General features: G+C 57.3%; 1 protein-coding gene across 4 annotated transcripts in view; it reads left to right on the top strand.

Moving 5' to 3' along the window:
* The first annotated feature begins 3,878 nt into the window (after window positions 1-3,878).
* The window catches only part of Begain (brain enriched guanylate kinase associated), a 35,035-nt gene continuing 18,660 nt past the window's right edge, over window positions 3,879-20,253 (top strand). The window contains exons 1-2 of one of the 4 annotated variants that reach the window (XM_032908418.1): window positions 3,879-3,950; window positions 19,040-19,068. In XM_032908418.1, the coding sequence (XP_032764309.1) occupies window positions 3,909-3,950; window positions 19,040-19,068 (71 nt within the window). In that variant the 5' untranslated portion in view covers window positions 3,879-3,908. Of the gene's footprint in view, window positions 3,951-18,159; window positions 18,224-18,404; window positions 18,646-19,039; window positions 19,069-20,253 lie in introns of those variants that run through there. The other 3 variants (XM_032908419.1, XM_032908422.1, XM_032908420.1) reach the window with 3 other exon arrangements.

Raw genomic sequence — 20,253 nt, 5'->3', positions numbered from 1 at the left:
CCTGTCAGAGGAAACCTCCAGAGTTCTCCGCCTCTGGCCCTTGCCACCCCTGACTGCTTTAAGTCACTTGAGACCAATAGTTATTTCAGAGCATGGGGATGAGGCAGTAAGATCTCTGTTTAAATCCCAGAAGCTTCATTCCAGTACCCCTGGTAGGAGGTTAAGATAGGCCCAGGGGCTGTGGGTCAGAGGCGATGTCCCTAGCATCCCCACGAGCCTTGTGCCTGAGAGCCCTTCTGGGAAGTTCCTTTGGGGCCTCTTCTCCTGGTGTGTGAATTTGGGAATGAGGTCAACACTCTGGTTGGGGTCACTAGTATAGCGCCCAGAGAAAGAGACACTAGGACCGAGAATAGCCCTGCCAACTACAGGCACCAGAGGAGGCTGGTGGCAGAGAGCTCTGCCCACCAGCTCAGCCAGGGCTTTTTCCCACCTCCTGACTCTTGCCACCCAGCCCCACTGGTATAGGCTGGTCCTGTCCTCAGCACAACTCCCAGTCTCCTAGGGCGGACAGGCTAGATCTCTCACAGGCACGAATACTGGCTAGGACACACAAACCCGGCAGAAATAATTTTCCTGCCCAGTGGAGTGAGGAAAATTGGTGGCCGCCTCAGAGTTCCTGCTTTCAATGAGGGCAGTCTGCTCATGTCCCGGCGGCTGTGGCCCTGCTGCCACCTTGCGTCCCGGTGGGGAGTCCATGTCTGGCACACTGGCTTTGCCCAGCGTTGGAGCCTCCTGGTCCTGTGACCCCTACCTCACTCTCCCTGCAGGGTGAATCCTTCTCAGGCTTCACCCAATCGCTGAACAGCATATGGGAAAATGCACAGACAAAGGTGGAGCCCATTCCAAAGGTGACCCAAGAACACTCACAGGAAACAGAAGCTTAGAGATGGACTCCCAGGACCCAGGCCACAGGTCTAGCCAGTGGTGGAGGCGGTGAGGGCACTCCCAGTTTGTCCTTCATTAGCTGTCCCAGGTAGGAATGGAAGATACGGGGATATTAAGAACACAACGCACTCAAATGGGACTCCACTCTTGCTGGGAGACAAGGTATGGGAAGTTGGAAGGGAAAATCAAGCATCCCCTTAGGAACAGAAGTAGGGGATCTGGACAGACCTGAGGCCATTCCAGGAGCTTTCCTCACTGGGCTGTTTGATCAGGATATATATAGTAAGCATCCCTGTGGGTGGATGGAGACAGAAGGACAACCTGGACACAGGAGAGACTCCTGAGCCTGTGGCTATAGTGACTGATGGGGAAACCAGGCTCCTTGCTATAGGTTTGGGGCCCCAGAACCTTGCCTGTAAGACCCACAGTGTGACAAAAGGCGTGACCCAGTGACGGTCTCAGGTGTGCAGCGAGTGACCAGGAAGGAGGAGGAGGGACCGTGGAAGAATGGGCCTCACTGAGACAAATGCTTCGTGGGGGTGAGGGAGTCCCTCCTGTGACTGGCCAAGGCCAGCAAGGATACTTCCGCAAGAGCAACCCACTTCTGCTTCTGAGATGGCACAAGTATGTTGGGACAGTTATGGAACCCTAGTGTCCAGACTTCTGAGAAACTGAGGAGGGTTGGGGACAGGAAGTGAGGACAAAGGCCTCTACCACACAAGGTAGTACTCCCCATGTCCAGCCATCTTTGTCCTTTCTTTTCACCCTAGCTCAAGACAGGCCTCCTCTAGGAAGCCTGCTCTGCTTCCTTACCAGACTCTGCTGTTCTGAACACAAAAGCCCTGGGCTCTCAAATGTTGGCGAACTCTTTAGGTGGCAGCCCTAGGCTTTCCTCCACCTAGGAGAGGGCCCTGCAGAAGGTCAGACAAGGATAGGGGGCACTGGATAGCCAGACCAACGATGGCTCAAATCCTCGATCAGTTTTCTCCTTGCTAGGGGCCTCTGGGACGAGGCATGGCCCCTAAGCTTCAGTTGCACCGTCTGAACTAGTACCACCTTTCACATGGAGAGTGACAGGGACACAGACCCACAGCCAGGGCCAGCTTTCTCCCTGCCCCCTCCCCACTGGTGGGAGATGAAGGTGGTCTAGTCGGGGGAGGGATGAAACAAGGCCTTGGGAGCAGCTCCAGAGTCAGGTTGCTTAAAGGCCTTCCCAGGCGAGTCTGTAGACTTCCTAAGTATGGCAGGCAGAAGCCACCCGCCCCTCCCCCTCCTCCCTAGCCATCTGTGCGTTAGCAGTAGAGGAGGCAGGGCAGAGGAGAACAACATTCCGGCTTCATCTGAGTAGGACCCATCTCTAGGGAAAGGTTACAGCCCAGGGCAGGAGAGGTAGCTAGAACCCAGTTCTAGGAACTGCATTTGTGTCCTGTGTTCTTCCCCCTCAGGCCTTTGGAGCTGTGTATGGGGTAACGTAGGACTTGAAGGGCTACTCCACCTCTGTGAGGACAGCAGGGATCAGGATTGGTGGTCACCCAGATCCCCAGAGCAAAAGACACATCCACCGTTGAGTCAGAGGTTAGCATAAGCCGGACACTGTGGGCCAGTGCTGCCTTCTTGGACCTGTCCCAATTGTGGTCCCTGCTCCTAGAGTCTGGGGGGTGGGGGTGGGGACATCCTGAGGCACACTTGACCCTCACCTTCTGCACCTGTTACAAAATAATGTCCCCGGGGAGAGGGGACGCACCTAACTTCTACCTTCTTGTCTGCCCGTTCCTTCCAGAGACTCGCTTTCATTGCCTCTCTCTTCCTTCCCTGTCAGCACCCTTTTCCTGCACTGTCACGGTGCCTGAATGCACCAGCTACTCCCCTAATTAAAGGAGAGAGAAGCTGCAGTGTACACAGCACATAAGGCAGAGAGGTGGATGGTGGTGACAGCCCCGTGACAGCACGGATTTACTCACTGCCCCTGGACTGTACACTTAAAGGTGATTAAAATGCTACCTCTTGCCATGCATGTTTTACCACGGTACAAAGTCAACATACATGCTGTGTTCGCTGCTAGTACCCCCTTATCTGCCTTGTGATAGGAGACCATTAACACACATGAGCCATTGAGCCCACAGGCCCTGGGAGAAGCCAAAGGTAGGCTCTGATGTCTCTTTCACCCCACATCCTTCCTGGCCCCGTGTGCTTGACGCCACTAGACTGAAAAGATGCTGGGGCGGAGGGCACCTTGGTTTCTCAGGACTTATGCTGACCTCCACACGTGCTCCAGTTTGTGCTCCAATTGGTTGGAACCTTCAGCGCCACTATGCCAGAGTCTGCCAAGTCCTGAGCGCTACTGGGGCCAAAAGGAGGGATGCTCTACCCCAACCACAGTGGTCCTCCTGAAGTCATCATTCCTATTTGATTACTTCTTGGAAGGAAGGAGCCTCTCCACTATTACGGGGCTCCCAAATAAAGATTTACAGGTTAGGCCCAAAAGTGGGCAGAGGGCTACTGCTGTTTAAGGAGTCCATGACAGGTATGGGGGCTAGGCATTGGCAGGAACTTGGAGAGGGTAGGGCAGTGGGCTACACTATTGGAAGCCACTTTGCTGTCTGTAAACTGCCAGCTCCCTGAGGGCAGGCACCTGTCCCTCACTGCCAAGTCGGTCCCTGGGGACCCGAGAGGGGCTGGCCGGTACACAGCAGGTGCCTACTAAATGCTGAAGGCCCCCATCAAGTTGACCCAGGCAGTGCCCAGGACACATGTTGTTGCACCCCATACTCCTCCATTCATGCCCGCCGCCATTCATGTGCGCGGGACTCATTCACCCCGCGCGCCGCCATTCCGCGCCCTGTGCGCCCCGCGCCCACCACGTGCGCCCTGCCCGGCGCGGCGCGGGGAAGCGCCGGAGCAGCCGCGGCTGCGCGGGGCCGGGGCTGGCGGGGAGCCGGGCCGGGGGCGGGGCGGGCGCTCCCTGCGGGAAGCGGGGCGCTGGGGAGCCCCGGCCGCGGGCTCAGGCGCGCAGAGCCGGGGCCATGTGGACGGGCGGCCGGCGGCCGGGCCGGCTTCGCCGGGCGGTGAGTACCCGAGAGCCGGGCGGGCAGGGCGCGGGGCGGGCGGGGCGGCGGGCACTGCGCCGGGGCGGTCCCTGCGCGCGCCCGCGGCGGCCCTGGGTGGCGCCGGGGCCCGGGGCCCTCGCGCGGGGCGGGGCGGCCGGGCCTCCGCCTCTGCTGTGCGCGTGCGGCCTGAGGACTTGCGGAAGGCGGGTGTGGGGGCCCCGGCTGAGCCCACCCCGTTCGGGGGGCGGCCCTGGAGAGGCCGCAGAGCCGGAAGGAGACTGGCCAGGGGCCGCTTCCTGAGCGTGGGCCGCGCGTTGGCCCGCGCAAGCCTCGGGTATCTTCATCTCAGGCGGCCCTAGCAGGCCGCCAGCAGCCCTCCCCATTGACAGGCGAGGAAACTGAGGCTGTCAGAGCCATTCTGCAGGCACTGACCTGCTCACAGAGCCCCAGCAAGTTGGCTGGGAATTCTGCCCCTAGCATTTCCGCTTCCTGCCTGGTTTAGAGGTGTTTCCTTCCTCGTGTGTGCCCACCCCATCAGAACAAGGTTCCTTTGGGGCAAGAGCTGCGTGGGCAACATCCCTGAATTTCCTGAGCGAGCAGGATGGGAGCTAGGAAGGTCCCCTGGAGCAAATGCTGGCTGCAAGAGAAGGGAGCCATGCAGGTGTGCAGCCCTGATGGCCAGGGTTGGCCCACCAGTGCAGTCCCCGGACTAGCACCTTGGGCACATGTGGGACATCATCTTAATGGGCTCCCTTATCCTGAGGTTCCAATACACTGGACCCCTAGAAGCGTGGGATAGTTTCTTTCGTTCTCTGGGCCTCAGTTCCCTCAGTGGCCAGGCACAAGTGATCTTTGCTACTAACAAGTCTAGGCTATGAGAAGGTCTCAGAGAAAGCCCCTTATCCACTCTGCTGTGTCTGGGCAGCCCACTAGGGCAAGTGGCCCTTGGGGGCGGCTCTGCCTGGCATCTGTGACAAGCAGGGCGGGGAGGCAGCAGCAGGGCCTGGCAGTCTCCTGCAAACCCTTAATTTTCCCACAGCTCACTATAATCAGGGCGGCTCTGGAAAGCAAGCACAGTGGCAGATGCAGGCGCAAGGCGAGGGGCTGCTGCACAGCACCCAGGACCCCGCCAAGTTACTGTCTCGCGTGCGTGCATTCATTCCTGTGGCCTGTTCTGTGTAACCAAACCTGGAACTGCTGGAAGACAGGGCTGCCTGGGGCCACGGCCTGTAAGAGCTTCCCGTAGACTGGAAGTCGGATGAGAGACCCACATAAGCCAAGAGCAGAACTCAGTGTGAAGCAGTCGGGACGGGAACTTTCCAGTTACACTCTCCCTCTCTCTCTCAAGGCCTTGAGCATCTGGTTGGCCTGCAGTGGTTGCCATTTATAGAATACTGACTGTGTACTGGGTATCGTCATCAGCACCATTCCCGTAGCAGCATCCCGGAGAGTGAATGGATAGATAAGTGAATGAATGAGTGCACGGGAGGAGGGGGGTACAGCTCATCGGTCAACAGGGCTTGGACACAGTCCACAAGAATCCCCTACAGCTTACCAGAGAAGGACCACAGGCTAAACTGGGGGAGCTGAAGTTAGTGCTGGGGGTATCAGGACAAGGCTCGCAGGAAGTGAGAAGGCGTGAGTCTAAGAACCACGGAAAGCATCTCTCAGAAATGCTCAGTCCAAGGCCAGGGCAGTCCTTCCAGCTTAGGACTCCAATGTTCAGAGCTGCAAGCTCACTGCGTTGGTCCACAGTTGTCCCAGGGTCCTCTCTCACCTCCCATCCTGCCTCAGCGCTGGTCATGGGACCGATGGAGAACTTTGGTTCCAGTCTCTGTTCTGCACTGGTTTGCTGTGTAACCTCATGCAAGGTCCTAAACCTCTACAGAGCCCCGTGTCAGAGGTCAAGGCTCTGGCACAGCCTGAAGAGGCAGGCCCCAGCAGGTGACTGGTGACTGACAGTTGGACAGCACTGTCCCTGCTGGGTCAGACTTAGAATGGACAGATGGGTAAATGGATGGGGGCATTCTCTGTTCACCTTGCATAGTTTCTGCAAGTTTCTTGATACATGCTATCAGTTGGGTAAACCAGCCTTCAGGAGTTTGCCGTCTAGTGAGAGATGTAGACATTGGCCAGTATAGCAGGGAGTGGGGAGAGATCTCTATGTCCCGATAGTCAAGAAGAGGCCAACAATGAGCCCAGGGTCAGAATGCTGCTTCAGAGGGAATCTCCTTCAGAAAAGCAGCAGCTATCAAGCCCTAGGCTGAGCTAGTGAGTCAAAGTTGTGTGCAATCAACAAGCTTTGACCCAAATTGGAAGGTGGGGTAGGAAGACAGATGGAGAGGCTCTAGGGTGTGCCACTGGTGGTGCATGCTGGGATGGAGGAGAGGGGAGACGATACCAACAGGCAGGCAGTAATGTATGGGTGGGAGTATGTAGCAGGGTAGACCCGTCGTAGGTAAGTAGAGATCTGAGAGGTGGGGCGGTGGGGAAGCCTGGTGGTTATAAGAGAAAAGGAAATGTATGGGAACAGCTGGAAGAGCTGATCTAGAGTGAGGACCCAATGAGTAGAAGGAAATGTTGAGGCCTGAGTGCAAAGCGAATTGATTTCTGGTCTTGGGGCAGGACAGATGAATGGAGGGGTGGTTGTGTAGATGTCAGGGGATATGTGGGTGACGAGAGGGATGGATACAGAGGAAGCATCAAAATGTGTGCTTATAGACGTGGAGGGAATGGCTGTGTGAATAGCTAGATTCCTGAGTGAGTGCTGGGGTAGGGAGAATCTTGAATTCCTGTTGGTAAGAGGTAGAATCGGATGGACAGAGGGGTCCAAGAGGAGCAGTGACAGTGAATGACACCTAGACCTAGGTGTGGAAGGGCAGGCCTGTGCACGGATGTGCACACATCAACCCGTGAAGACAAGTTGCAGGAATGGTACACGGTCGAGCGGGCGGCCAGTAGACTCAGGAGTGAGGTCGTGAATGACGGCTGGATAAGCGCCTGTCAGCGGTTGGCAGGTGCAGACCTGGAAGGCTGGGTGAATAGCTACGGGACCTGTGGGTGGAAGGCAGTTGGCACAATGCGTAGGTGGAGCATCAGGCCATGCCCTCTGGGTGCCGCTCTCTGTTCACGTGCGCCTGGATTCCTCTGCTTCAGAGACAGACAACTGAGCAGAGCTGGAGGAGGATCAGACCCTCATGCTGAGTCCTAAATCAGTGGCCCCTGTGCTCACCCCACCAAGGAATGAGCTCCCCTGTATATGAATTCAGGGAGGCATGTAGCATTCATGATGCCCAATCTAGAGATGAGCAGCCAGCCTGACAATCACATGGGAGGCTTCTCTCATGGTTGGGGAGACCCTGAGGAAGGTCTGGGTAGCCTGAGCTCACTTCCTTTCTGAGGAGTGAGAGATGGTTGAATCTGAGTGACATAATCCACAGAGTAGGTGTGAGGCACCATGGATTCTGATAGCCAAGAGCTGTGGCTGTCTGGGGGGGGCAGGGGATCCCTGTGCTATCAGCAGGAAGCTAAGTGTCCCAGGGGACTTTTTGGAATTGCTTCCATGAAGGGGAGCATGGGGCAAATCTGGTGCTTGGAGAATGCTGGAAAGAAGCAGTGGTCTCTAGGGTGCCTGCTCTATACGTGGTCTGTGATGAACCGTGTGTATTTCCCAGTACATCCCAGATCTTCCTCTGGAGACAGAGTGGCTGTCCCTCGCTTGGAGAATCATGAGAACAAGATGACTTGGGTTCTCAGGGCTTACCACCTGCCTGTACGTGGGGCCTCGGAGCTGCAGGCAGCATCTGCCTCTCCTTCCTCTCCCCAGAGTTTTTACATCACCTATGGTATCCTGTGCCACCACGATGGAGAACAGACTTGCCATGCAACCCACCAGAGGGAGAGTGGTGCCCTGGAGGGCTTGGGAGGTGGGCAGGAGTGGGGATCCCTTCTTGAGATGATAACTCAGGCTACCAAGAGGCTAGCAGGCCCAGACCACGAGTTGTGATGGCCGGCCTGAGAGCCAGTAGGTTGTTATGACAACAGAAACTCATCTGATATGGCCGGAACTCAGGAATAGGCTCAAAGGACCTGCTGGCCAGAGCCCCAGGTCCTCTAGGGACCACACATGCTGGTGCCATAGGCAAATGAGAGCCCCTGCCAGTGAACCCCAAGTTCTGCTGGGACCTCTGCCCATCATACTTCCTACTGCCCTGCCTACCCTGCAGACCTGGATACAGTTAGATGAGAGGGTGCTCCAAGGTCTGATGGGCCATTGGGAAGGATCTAACCTCGGGTCCTCCAGTCCAAGGGGTCTGTTCTATCAGGTGACGAGTTAGGGGTGGAGGAAGGTTGGGAATGCAGAGGAAACGTCAGGCATTGTGGCAGGGACGCTGTTGTTCTTCCAGGGACTGGAGACTTCCATACATCTTCATCCAAATTCCAGCCCAAAGTAGGCTTGCATCAGGTTGGGACGATACCTGGGGGCCAATATCTGAACTTGCATATCTTTCATGCTACCCACCCATCCATTGACAAATTCATTCACCCATTCCCCTACATCCCCCTCCATTGATTCATCTACCCATTCATCCATCCACCCACTCCCTTACACACCCATCCATCTTTCCACCTACCCATCCATCATCCACCTACCCATTCATCCACCCCTCCAGCCAAACCTTACACACACATCCACCTTCCCATCTATCCACTCATCCACCCACCCATCATCCATCCACCCACCCACTCAGTCATTCATTCACCTATTCATCAGTGAGTCTATCCATCTACCTACCTACCCATTCATCCAGCTAGCTACTCATTTCCTTACTCATAGATCTGCCTACCCATCTATCCATCCACCTGTCCATCCATCCACCAATTCATTCATTAGTCTATCCATCCACCCACCTCTCCATCTGCTTACCCATTTACGCATCCATCTACCAATTCATTCATTCACCTGTCCATCCATTACTCTATCCATCTATCCATGTACCCATTCATCCATTCATTCATCCACTCAGTCCCTTACACAACCATCCATCCATCCATCCATCCATCCATCCATCCACCTACATATTCATTAGTCTGTCTTCCCACCTATCCATTCATCTACTTACCCATTTATCCATTCATCCATCCATTCACTCATTCATCCATCTACCCCTCCATGCATACACCCATGCATCCATCTACCCCTCCATCCATCCACCCATCCATCCATCCATCCATCCATCCATCCATCCATCCCTCCATCCATACACCCACCCATCCAGCCAGCCATCCATTCATCCACCCACCTACCCACCCACCCATCCATCCATCCACCCACCATCCATCCACCCACCCATCCATCCACCCACCATCCATCCATCCATCCATCCATCCATCCATTCCATCCACCCACCCATCCACCCACCCACTCACCCATCCATCCACCCATTCATCCACCCACCCACCCATCCATCCATCCACCCATCCCTCCCCCCACCCACCCATCCATCCATCCACCCACCCACCCATCCATTCATCCACCCACCCACCCACCTACCCATCCATCCATTCATCCACCCACCCATCCATCCATCCACCCAGCCCCCCATCCACCCATCCATTCTAAGCCGTGTTAAGCCTGTGCTATGTGTCAGATGCAGTGCAGAGAATTGTTATTCAAGTGAAAGCCACAGAGACCGAGCAGATGATTGCTGGGGGGCTGTGTCGTGAGAAAGGCAGTGGGTATGAAAGACACTGGCAGACATATCTGATCTAATTGTGGGGACAGCAAGGGACAAACTACGGAACTGGGGCTCTAAAGGCTAGTCAAAAGTTAGATGAGGAAGAGAATGAAGAGCACGCACATGTGTTACAAAGGCCCCTGGGGCACTGAGAGTTTGGCACATTCGAGAACTAGATGCATTCCTCTGGGGGCAGTGGTGGGACAGCCCTGGATCTTCAGAGTTCTGCAAGCCGGGTGGACATATGACACTGTTGAGTTGCCTAGGCCGAGGTTTACAGAGCTGGTATGGCCCCATGTGGGAGACAGGTGATCACAGGGTTGCAGGTGAGACTTGGTGGCACGTGGGGCCTGAGAGGTGATGGTAGAGGTGGTGGGGAGGTGGTCGGGGTAGCACAGAGCTGGTTGCAGTTTTCCCACATTGGGCAGCTAAGCCCTCGGTGGTGCTGCAGCCTGCTGAATCCTGCCACCATTAGGATGGCTACCATGGCCTCCAAAGAGGTGTCTAGCAGCACCCAGAAAGCTGGCACCTTGGGGGCTCATCCTGCGGCGTCCTAGTAGACTTCAAGATGTGCAGTGTGGACAGGTAGTAGTGGAGGCTGCTAGATGGCTGAGGGCCTGGGCTGCTACCGCTTTAGTTTCCTGGGAAGCTCAGGGGTGGCCCACGTGCACAGCTTTCCTGCCTCATGGCACTACCCCATGTCGCTGGGCCATCACTACAAGTCCCCACTCCAGAGTTAGCAGCCGTCACCACCCACCTCATCCCTGCGTATCTCCCTGGTACACTAGCCACCAAGACTAGAGTAGCTATGACGTAAGCAGGACAGGGCTATCTTTCTCCAGTTAAGGTGACAACACGGGCAGGAAGGGTAGGGCTACTGTGAGGATCCAGTTTTGTCTTGTCCTTCTGTTCCTCTTGTCTCTGCATATGGCCTTTGCCACAAGTGTGCTTCATGGTGCAATGCGGCTGTCACAGCTCCAACCACAGAGAGTCAGAGGGGTGGAGGAGTGGGACCTTGTAGGATGTGGGGAAGCTGCCCGGACTGTGGTAGAGAGCTCCCTAAGTGATGCACCCGGTGTTTTTCATTTCCCTGGCTGCAAGGGAGCCTGGAAAGTATGGGCTTTTAGCTGGGATGCTATCTTGCATCCCAGATGAAAATGCATTTTCTTTGTTCTTTTTTTTTTTTTTTTTTTGGTAGGTGTGTGATGTGTGTACATGTTTGTATGTGTACATCTAAAAAGTGAGAGGTTAACATTATTTGACTTCCTGTTGCTCTCCACCCAGTTCAGCTAGACTGGCTGGCCTGAGAGCTCCCTGGCCACCTGCCTCCCTCTCTCCAGCGCAGCAGTGACAGAGAGGTCTACCGCTTTCGAGTTTATTACTTACTTATTTATTATTATTAAGTTGTTTATTTACATTGCATCTTGATCAATCGAAGTTTCCCCTCCCTCCTCTCCTCCCATTGCTCCCTCTCTCCTCCCTCCCCTGCCCCCACACACCCCTCCTCCTCTTCTCCTCAGAAAAGGGGAAGCCTCCTAGGAATATCAACCAGCCTCGGCATATCAATGGCAGTAACTCTAGGCACATCTTCTATTGAGGCTCGACAAGGCAGCCCAGCTAGGGGAAAGGGATCCGAAGGCAGGCAACAGAGTCAGCCCGTGCTCCTGATGTTAGGGGTTCCACATGAAGACCAAGCTGCACATCTGTTACACATGTGCAAAGGTCTGTCCCATGCAGGCTCTCTGTTTAGCTAGTTCAGTCTCTGTGGGTCTCTATGGGCCCAGGTCAGTTGATTCTGTAGGTTTTCTTGTGGTGTCCTTGACCTCCCTGGCTCCTTCAGTCCTTCCTCCTCCTCTTCCACAGGATTCCCCAAGCTCTGCCTAATGTTTGGCTGTGGGTCTCTGCACCTGTTTCCATCAGCTGCTGAGTGAAGCCTCTTGGATGACAGTTATGCTAGGTCCCTATCTGCAAGTTGAGCAGAATATCATTACTATCAGGGGTGGGTCCCTCTCGTGGCATGGGTCTCAAACTGGACCGGTTATGGGCTGGCCCGTCCCTCAGTTTCCACTCCATCTTTGCTCCTGCACATCCCGTGGGCAGGACAGATTGTGGATCTAAGGTTCTGTGGATGGGTTAGTGTTCCAATGCCTCCTTGCCTGGTCACAGGAGATGGCTGGTTCCTGCTCCATATTCCCATATCTAGGAGTCGTAGCTAGGGTCAACTTCATAGATCTCGGGAGTTTCCATTGTCCTGGGTTTCTAACTTGTACCGGAGTTGTCTCTCCCAGTACTCTCTGCCTCCGTCTTCCCCCCATATCCTCCTCTCGACTCCCAGCACTCCCCTCTCTCTTGCCCTCCCCCCTCCTCCCCTCCCCTCTCCTCCCTCTCCGCTCGCACGTTTATATGGCTTCCTAACTGAACTGAATTCAGCTCCTGACGTTTGCACTCTACCCACCGAGCCATCTCCTTGGCCCTGAATGCACACTCTTAGGAAGAGTTAGTCGGCACTTGTAATCCGGCCTCGTGGCTGCACGTATGGCTTCCCTGTGTCTATACTGAGCGGTAGCTGTTACTATTGTCTGTCCTTCGGTCCCCAGTTCCTAGTTCCGGCCATGGCATCCCCTGTCTACCCACTGGGCAGAGCTGAGGATGTGACCTTCTCTCTCTGGCACTTGAATGACAATCAATTTTAGGGGCGGGGCCGCTGGGTGCTGGCATTGAGTCAATGGGTAGGAGGGCATTCGCTGGTCATTGTGACCTGACCCGAGAGGGTATGAGTGTTCCCGCCTGTGGAGACACATGACAGAAAGCATGGCACTGGACCGCCTGAGAAGGATGCTTACTGGAGCCAGCTCCCAGGCCCGGAACCCTGACCCTCCAAGCTCTGGACGGATACATTCCAGCTCCCTCCTGTCATCCAGGGCAGAAGCCCACAGGAGGGAGATCCACAGCCACAAACAGAGCCCCAGCACGGGCCCAGAGAACATCGTATCCCACCCGAGCTGGGAGACTAGGGCACTGGGGTGTCCGGGTTCTCCTTCTCCAGCAGAATCCCCTGGCCCAGGCTGCAGGGTTGCTGGGGGATCCCTTGCCCGCTTGTGCCGCCAGCGGGAGGCCAGGATGCCTTTCTCCAAGTTCCTGGATGAGGTCACTGTGCGTGTGCTGGATCCAGTGACCCTAGAGGGCTTCAGGGGCTCCCAAGGGCACAGCCAGGAGCCCTCTCCAGGTGACCACAGCACCGGCCCAACCCAGGAACCCCAGCTCAGGGTCACAGCTTCAGAGGAGAAGGATCCGACTCGGTGTCCCTGGCACTCCTTGGAGGAGGCCACAGGCCTTGGCAGCGGCGAGCAGGGAGAGCCAGCTTGCTCCCCCAGCCTGAACGGGGTGAGTCCCAATCCTATCCCCCTACCCCAGCATGAGCATGAATGAATGAGTCTGCTCCTCACAGGTCCTGTCTGACCGCGTTATCATAGTTTTGTTGTGATCTGTGTGAACGAAGACCTAAGAACCCAAAGCATGAGTCATGGAGGTGGAAGTGAAAGTCCTGGCTTCAGGGCAGCCAACCAGGTCTGGGATCTGAGTAAACGATCCCGGTAACAGTAGCACAGCATTGCTGGGTCAGCCAAGCCTTCCTGGTTTACCAGAGGCTCCTAAAGATACCCTATTACGGAGAGCAGTGCTTATTCTGGAGTTCTCTTTCTTTCGAACTCCATTAGCAAAGGTCTATAGCTCTCGGGATAGCCAGTGGTCTAGGGAGGGGTCTGCGTGCCTATTGGCTCATCCTGCTCTAAGCTCTGCATGGGCTATCTCCTTCTATGTTCCTTAATGGGCAGGGAAGGACACTACAGAACCCAGCTGCAGTGAGTCTCCAGTCCATCCTCATGGCTTGCCTGCAGAGCCAGTCCTGGGAGGGGGCATAGAGTCCTCTGCTTCTTAGAGGTCCCCAGAGTCTCCTCAGGGTCCACCGGGGCCAGCGGCCCGGTGTGTGTCTGGATGGGTGTTTCTACCTTCCTGGACCTCAGTTTTCCCAGCAGTGAATGACTCTGGTTATGTCCCCATCTCCTCCATGAGACACTAATAGTCAGGGACCCCCACTGTCTGCAGCTGTGTCTGTATATATTACCCCCTCCCCCACGCCCTGCCTCTCAGGACCTTCAGGGCGAAGAGGAGTTGCTGACACCCAGGCCTCTGGAAGGCTTGGTCCAAAGGCTCTAGTTACAACCTTCAGGGGTGGCACACGGAGAGGGGTTGTAGCTGAGAGTCTTGGGGACCTGTTGGGCCAGGGGTGCAGGGTGGGGTGGGACCAGCCTGAAAACCCTGTGAGAACCAGTGCCTCCTCCAGGGAGGGAGAGGATGACTCGCATGTGGTGCTGCGTTTTAGTCCTGCCTCTGTCCTGTCTGGCCACAGGTAGTAGGTAAATGAGACCGCCGGTGTGGACGGTCATAGGAAACTGCAGCTGCTACAGACTTGGGACTGAAGCTCAGTCTTAACCCAGTGTGAGTGACTTCAAAGCCAACTTTTTTTTTTTCTTTTGAGAACTAAAGTGTCAAAAAGAAATCAAGAGACACCGAGCCAGGGACGTGGCGGGGTAGGATTGTGACAATATGCTTGATATTGAGTGACCCAGAGCAAGTAGCTTCCCGTGGGTTTGGAAAGTGCCTCTCTCACTGGGAGCTAGGTGCCTCTGCGCGGGGCAACTGCCTCATGCCCCCGATCTCTTACCATGTGGGAATGTGGGACGGAGTTGCTAGATCTTCCAAATTTTTTCAGTAGGAGCCAAAAATATGGATTTTAAAATGTAAACTCTTCCAATTTTTAAATGTTGGCTCAAACATTAAAAGGAAAAGAAAAAAACCGAAAGAAAGAAACCTCAAACAGGCCAAATACAACATGCTAGCAGGCCAGATTTAGCCTGGTAGGCCAGTTTGCAGGCACAGGCCTCAGTGACAATGTAAGAGGGTTGCAGGGGGATCCCTGTGAGCCCAGAGAGCCCAGAAAAGCCCAAGGAAGCAGGGTCTGCTGTACTTAAGAAGGAGGGCTTGCCCTCTTCCTGGGCCAGCGCCAAGCCGTGCTAACTTGCGAGGCAGTCTTGGAAGGGTATTCTTCTTGCCCCCACCAGCTGAGGTTGCCATGGAGACCCTATAGCACACACACAGAGCCTGGGGGGGTGGGAGGGGGTGCCTAGGGATGCTAGATCCTGTCCTCAACTTCCCATGATCCAGCCGTGGCACACAGGTAACTTCTCACCCTCCTAGCAACACCTACTCTGCTTTCCGCTTCTGGACACAATGGAGCCTCTAGGTACTGGCCTGGCTCCTGGGACCTCAGGGCTATAATGACCAATGTCAGGGCCTAAGTGCCACCTCCGGGCTGCCACTCCCAGATCTGCATTTCCTGACCCTGTTTTCCAACTCCAGGTTCCCATGTCTCCATGGATGCCTCCCTCCAGACTGTACGGGCAGCTTCAGACCCTCCAGACCAGGGCACCATCCTCCCTCCTCCCTCCTCTGTACCACCTGTAAGCAGTCTGTGTCCAGGAGCCTTTCCTGGTCCCCACCTGGCCTGATACAGGAACTTCAGATAGACTCCTGGGGTAATGAGTATCAGCTCAGGTAGACACTACCCTTCCTCAGTATCAGGTCTCAGCCCCCAACCCATGTTCGTTGAATGAATACAAGAATGCCAGGACCAAGTTGAGGTCCTTTGGGAGGTGTCCTCCCCGAATAGCCATTAAAGACTGGCTTTCTGTAGCAGGCACACTTTGCAGCCCAATCCTCAGGACAGCCCCTTCCACGGGCCACCTGTCCATCACAGCACTCCCCAGGGGATTTTCCATCCCTCCCTCCTAGATGAAGCACTGAGGCTCAGACAGGGAGAGAGCCTTGCTTGAGATGACACGGCTGATTAGATTTCCCCATTTCAGTCGATGAGGGGTAGGCTCTCCCTCTCCCCCATAAGCTTAAGCTGTTTCCTCTGTTCCTGTCAGGATGGGAGTGGAGGAGAAAAAGCCAGGAAGGACAGGGGAGGACAGATGTGGACTGGGTGCAGGCCCTCCTCCAGGCTGACTTGCTCCTTTGAAGTGGCTTCAGTGCGTACCTAGGCTGTTATGTGTAGCAGGACCTGTGCTTGTCTTCAATGGGCAGAACTCTTCCCAGGGTACCCAAGAGCCCAGGCAGACCTCTGGCTGGCAAAGGCAGGCTTCAGGGAGGGCCAGGGAGGACCTTTGGAGGATGAGACAGGTAGCTGGACTGGGTTAAAGGCACCGTCTTTCACACAGGCTGTCCTCACCTGTGCATTGAATGCCACCTTGCCTTGTGACACAGTAACCAGGGCTGAGGGTCCTGCACTGCCTGTGTAGCCAGAGAAGAAGTCATCAGCTGTGCAGAAGTCTGGGCATAGCATCCTAGAAGGACATAGGCCCTGAGACAGGAAACTGGGTGACCAGATGGCCTGTATGGGGAAGAATGGGGTCACTACTAGGTAGGGCCGAGTGTGTTTCAATCCTCACCAAGGCATAGCCACTTACCTCCTCAAGGGCACAATGGGATAGGGAAGCCTTTGTTCCCTAATGACAGAGGGTGGGTACCAGATCAGGGCAAGCCTCCGGGCTTCTGTCATTTCACACTTGATTCGTGAGAATTTTGTGGCAGAAAGAAAGTGGCCCACCCTGGTCACAGGGAGCCCAACGTGGGGCACAGGACACGTGATGGGGGGGACCCTTGGGGCATCACAGACCCTGCAAGCTGTGGCAGGTGCCTGAGAAAGAGAGGTACGTCCACAAGCAGGCTCAAGTGAAAGTGCTGGAAAGCAGTGGTCCCCTGGGCCACAAGTCCCAACCTCCACCTTCCTTTGTAGATGCTTCCCCATGTCTGAGGTTAATGAAGGTGAGCACAAGAGTTGAAATGAATGCTGACGAACACCATGGCTCAGGAGGGCCAGCTTCAGGTCCCCAGTCCCTGAAACCCCATGCCTGGTGGCCCCTCCTCCACCTGGTCGGGCAGCTCTGGATGGCACTGGCAAAGACAGGGGCTTCTGGCTGGCTCCATCTAAACCCAGTAGCTACCTCGATTCTCCATGCAGGGCTGCTTGTGGAGACCGACTGTAAAGGCCCGGGGAGGAGGGTGCCTGGGGGTGGGGGCGGAGAGCATGGTGTCCTACCGGTCCTGGGTCAGAGGAGCATCAAAGCCAGGGGCCCAGAATCTAAAACAGCTGAGAAAAGGGGCAGAGGTTCATCTCTATTGTCTCCTGCCCCGCCCCACCCCCACCCTAGCCACAAAGCTACCCACCACCTTCCTTGCCTCTTTCCCAGTCCCTTGGGGGGGAAGGGGGTTCCCAGATGAGCCTTCTAGAAGAGCTGAAATCGTCGATGTAAATAATTGATGTTAGCTTTTTAAAATTAAATTTTAATACATTCTTATTAATTCCAGACAAATGCCCCGGCAGGTCATTCACTGTGAGTGATTGAGGAGGCCGAAGACAGATGAGGGATGGCCCCTGCCTTTGGGTGAAAGAGGCCTTTAAGAATGGCGTCCAGACCGAACAAGCAATGTCAGCTTGAGGGCCCAGCTTCTTGTAGATCTAGGGCCCGATGTCTGGAAGGAGCTTCCGCCCTGGGCCGGGGGCAGGTGGCTTTCTTTAAGGTGGACCCCAGACTTGGGGTGGAAGTGTACCCCCAGATAAACCCCTGGAGAGCCCGCTGCTCTCCTTGGCGCTCCTCCCTGGTGGTAGAATCCCCATCGGCCACCAAGTGAGTGGGGAGCCATTGGCGGATGGATGGGTAGAACACTTGGATTGGGGGGGTTGGTTTCACCCTGGCTGGCTCTGACCCTGCCAGTGGACGGCTCCTCCCACCCTGCGCTGGCTCGAGGAGGCCAAGACTGCTGGGTGCTGGGTGTCCTGGGGAGATCCGGGGCTCCTGCGTGGAAACTCACAGCTAGCCAGGGAAGGCTGGAGAAACCGGACTTCTGTGCCATAGGACCCAGGCATGCCCTCTCCGTATTTATTGAGTGCCTGCTATGTGCTGGGACCCAATGCAGGAGATGAGAGCTGTGATGGGGACTCGAAAAGGTGGGCCTGGGGCAGAGGGGCGCTGGGGGTCGTGCTGGTATGCGCCAAACTCTAACTAGAGAACTCTAGTCCTGAAGGAAGATTCGTAGGAGGGGGTCTGGGCTCGTGCTTTTTGTAAACTTTTATTAAAGTGTGCGGGGAGGGAAGCCCACCGGGCGCCCCAGGGGTCCTTTCCCTAACCCAGCCCCTCTGCAGCCCGCCAGAGCTGGAGGGCTGCAGAGCGCCTGGCCGAGCTCCTCCCGCCTTCCCTCCTCCAGATTTCAGGAGAGGAAACTGAGGCTGGGGGAGCACCAGGGAGGCCTTCTCGGGCGCCGGGGAAGTTGCTGGCCGAGCCTAGCCGCGGCTCCGAGGCCGGGCTGCGCCCTCGCTCGGCGGGGCGGTGGGGGAGGCGGCGTGGGGCCCGGACCGAGCAGAGCGCGCTCCCGGCGGACGCGGCGCGGCGCCCAGCGCGAGGGTCCGGGATGGGCAGCGATCAGTCTTCCCAGGTCTGTGGCGTCGTCCCAGGGTTCAGACTCCAGCACTGCCTTTCGCGGGAGGGCGGGGGCAGCCCCGGGGCGGCCTCAGCCGGGCGCAGGAGAGCCCATTGCGCGCAGGAAGTGCGATCCCGCTCGGGCCGCTCACCATCCCCAGGGTTCGCCGGAACCCGCAGGGTTAACAGGGGCTAGTGGGTCCCGGGCGCGAGGAGAGGCCGTCCGACCCCGGAGGGTCTCCACGCAGCACGAGGGCGGGTCTGCGCCAGCGGCCCGGAGCCCCGCCAGAGAACCGGACGCGCCGGGGTTAATCCCACGGGCCCAGGAGGGGGGGCAGGCCCCGAACCCCGAGATCGGAGGGCAGAAGGGTCCTGAGCAGAAGCAAGAGTTCCTCGCTTCCGATGCCGTTCCCCTCGAGCTGCGTGAGCGCCGGCCGGGTGCGTGGTTCCAACACTCTCCAGCGACTCGGCGCTCCTGCGCTGCCGGGCTCGGGAGGGACAGAGGGAGGGAACGGGGCAGCAGGGGTTAACGGCGGGCCGGGGAACGGCGGGGGCCGCAGTCGCCCAAGAGTCGACGGGCACGGCGGGGCCCCTTCTCTAGCGAGGCTGCTAGCCGCCCGGGCCGCTGCACCCCGCGTCCCCGACCGGTCTCCGGCTTGGCCCGGGGGGCGTAACTCGGCGGCGGCCCGGGCGGGCTCACCTGTTACACAGCCGCGGCCCGACGCGCCCACTGAGGCACGGGGGTGCGGGTTGGGGCGCGCACGGGGCTGCCCACGAAAAGGGCCAGTGGGGCGCCCTGCTGCGCGCTGACCCTCTCCTTTGCTCTCCGCAGGCCTCTGCCGCAGACATGGAGAAACTCAGGTGAGTGCCGCGGGCGGGCCGGGGGTGAGGGGGAGAGCCGGCCAGAGGGCGCGGCGGGGCTCGGTGGGCGCGGGGTGGGCGCGGGTGGCGGAACGGGATGCGCGGCTGGGCGCGGGGCAGCGCGCGGGACTCGGGGCGGCCACGACAGGGGCGTCATCCCCGGCCGGTCCCCAAGGCCCTCGCGCGCTTGCCCCCTGGGACCCCGGGACCCCGGCGTCGCGTCCCCGCCGTTGCACCGACAGTTGTCGGGGCCGGGGTAGCGAAGTTTGCGCCGATGGCGGCGGGCGGGGATAAAGCCCGCGCGGCTTCCCAGGCCCCGCGTCTTGGAGCCATTTTGGGGGAGCCCCGCGGCCGCGGCCCGAAGCGCCCCCAAGGCCTTCCCGCGCACCCTAACATAGAATGGGGGCCCGGGTTCCGAGGGGCCCCGGCGCGCGGCAAGCCAGGGACCAGCCCATTTGAATATTCGCGGCTTTGGCCGCCTTCGCCCTTTTCTTCGGACAGCCCCCCTCCTCCCCCCCACAGTGTTTTCCTCCCGAGCCTGGGCCCAGGCTGTGTGTGGTCACTAGGCCCAGTCCTTCGGTTCTGGGTTCGGGGCCATCGCCCCTGGTCTGGATGGTCTCCTGGCCCCCTTGTCCAAGACCAAAATTGTCAATATGGAAATAACTGGGTAGCAGGCCACCAGTCCCTGAGGGGTAGGCCTGGCCGAGCTCAGGCCTGGCCCAAGGTGGGGCCTGGATCCAGGGGAGGGGCTGGGCCTTCCCATCTGACCTTCAATTCTCATGATGAGTGGTCTCAGATACCGAGGTATCTGGAGACAAGAGCAGAGGACCACAGGCCTGGCACCAGCTTACCCTAAGCTGGGAGGGGTCCAGCCTCTTGGGACCTCAGGACAGAACCTGAAGTCAGTGGGCCAAGGCCCACCTTGCATGGTCCAGGCCCAAGTGGAAGCATCCAGGCCTAGAAAGCCATTGTTCTAACTATGATCATAGCAATGACCTCAGGCCCTCCCCAGGCCAGGACCCTCCCTGGGGCCCCTCCCCTGGCTGGTTTTCATCATCACCCCCACACTGAGGGAGGGGGACACTATCCAGCCCAACTGGGACTGGAGAAAAATTCAGAGGTTTCCGGAAAACAGATAGACTCCCTACTTAATTCTCTCCCTCCCTCCCTATGCTCAGCCAAGGG

Source organism: Rattus rattus, chromosome 7 (genome assembly GCF_011064425.1).
Source record: "Rattus rattus isolate New Zealand chromosome 7, Rrattus_CSIRO_v1, whole genome shotgun sequence".
Taxonomy (NCBI): domain Eukaryota; kingdom Metazoa; phylum Chordata; class Mammalia; order Rodentia; family Muridae; genus Rattus; species Rattus rattus.
The sequence above is the reverse complement of the archived record's forward strand: the minus strand, read 5'-3'. Positions and strand labels throughout refer to the sequence as shown.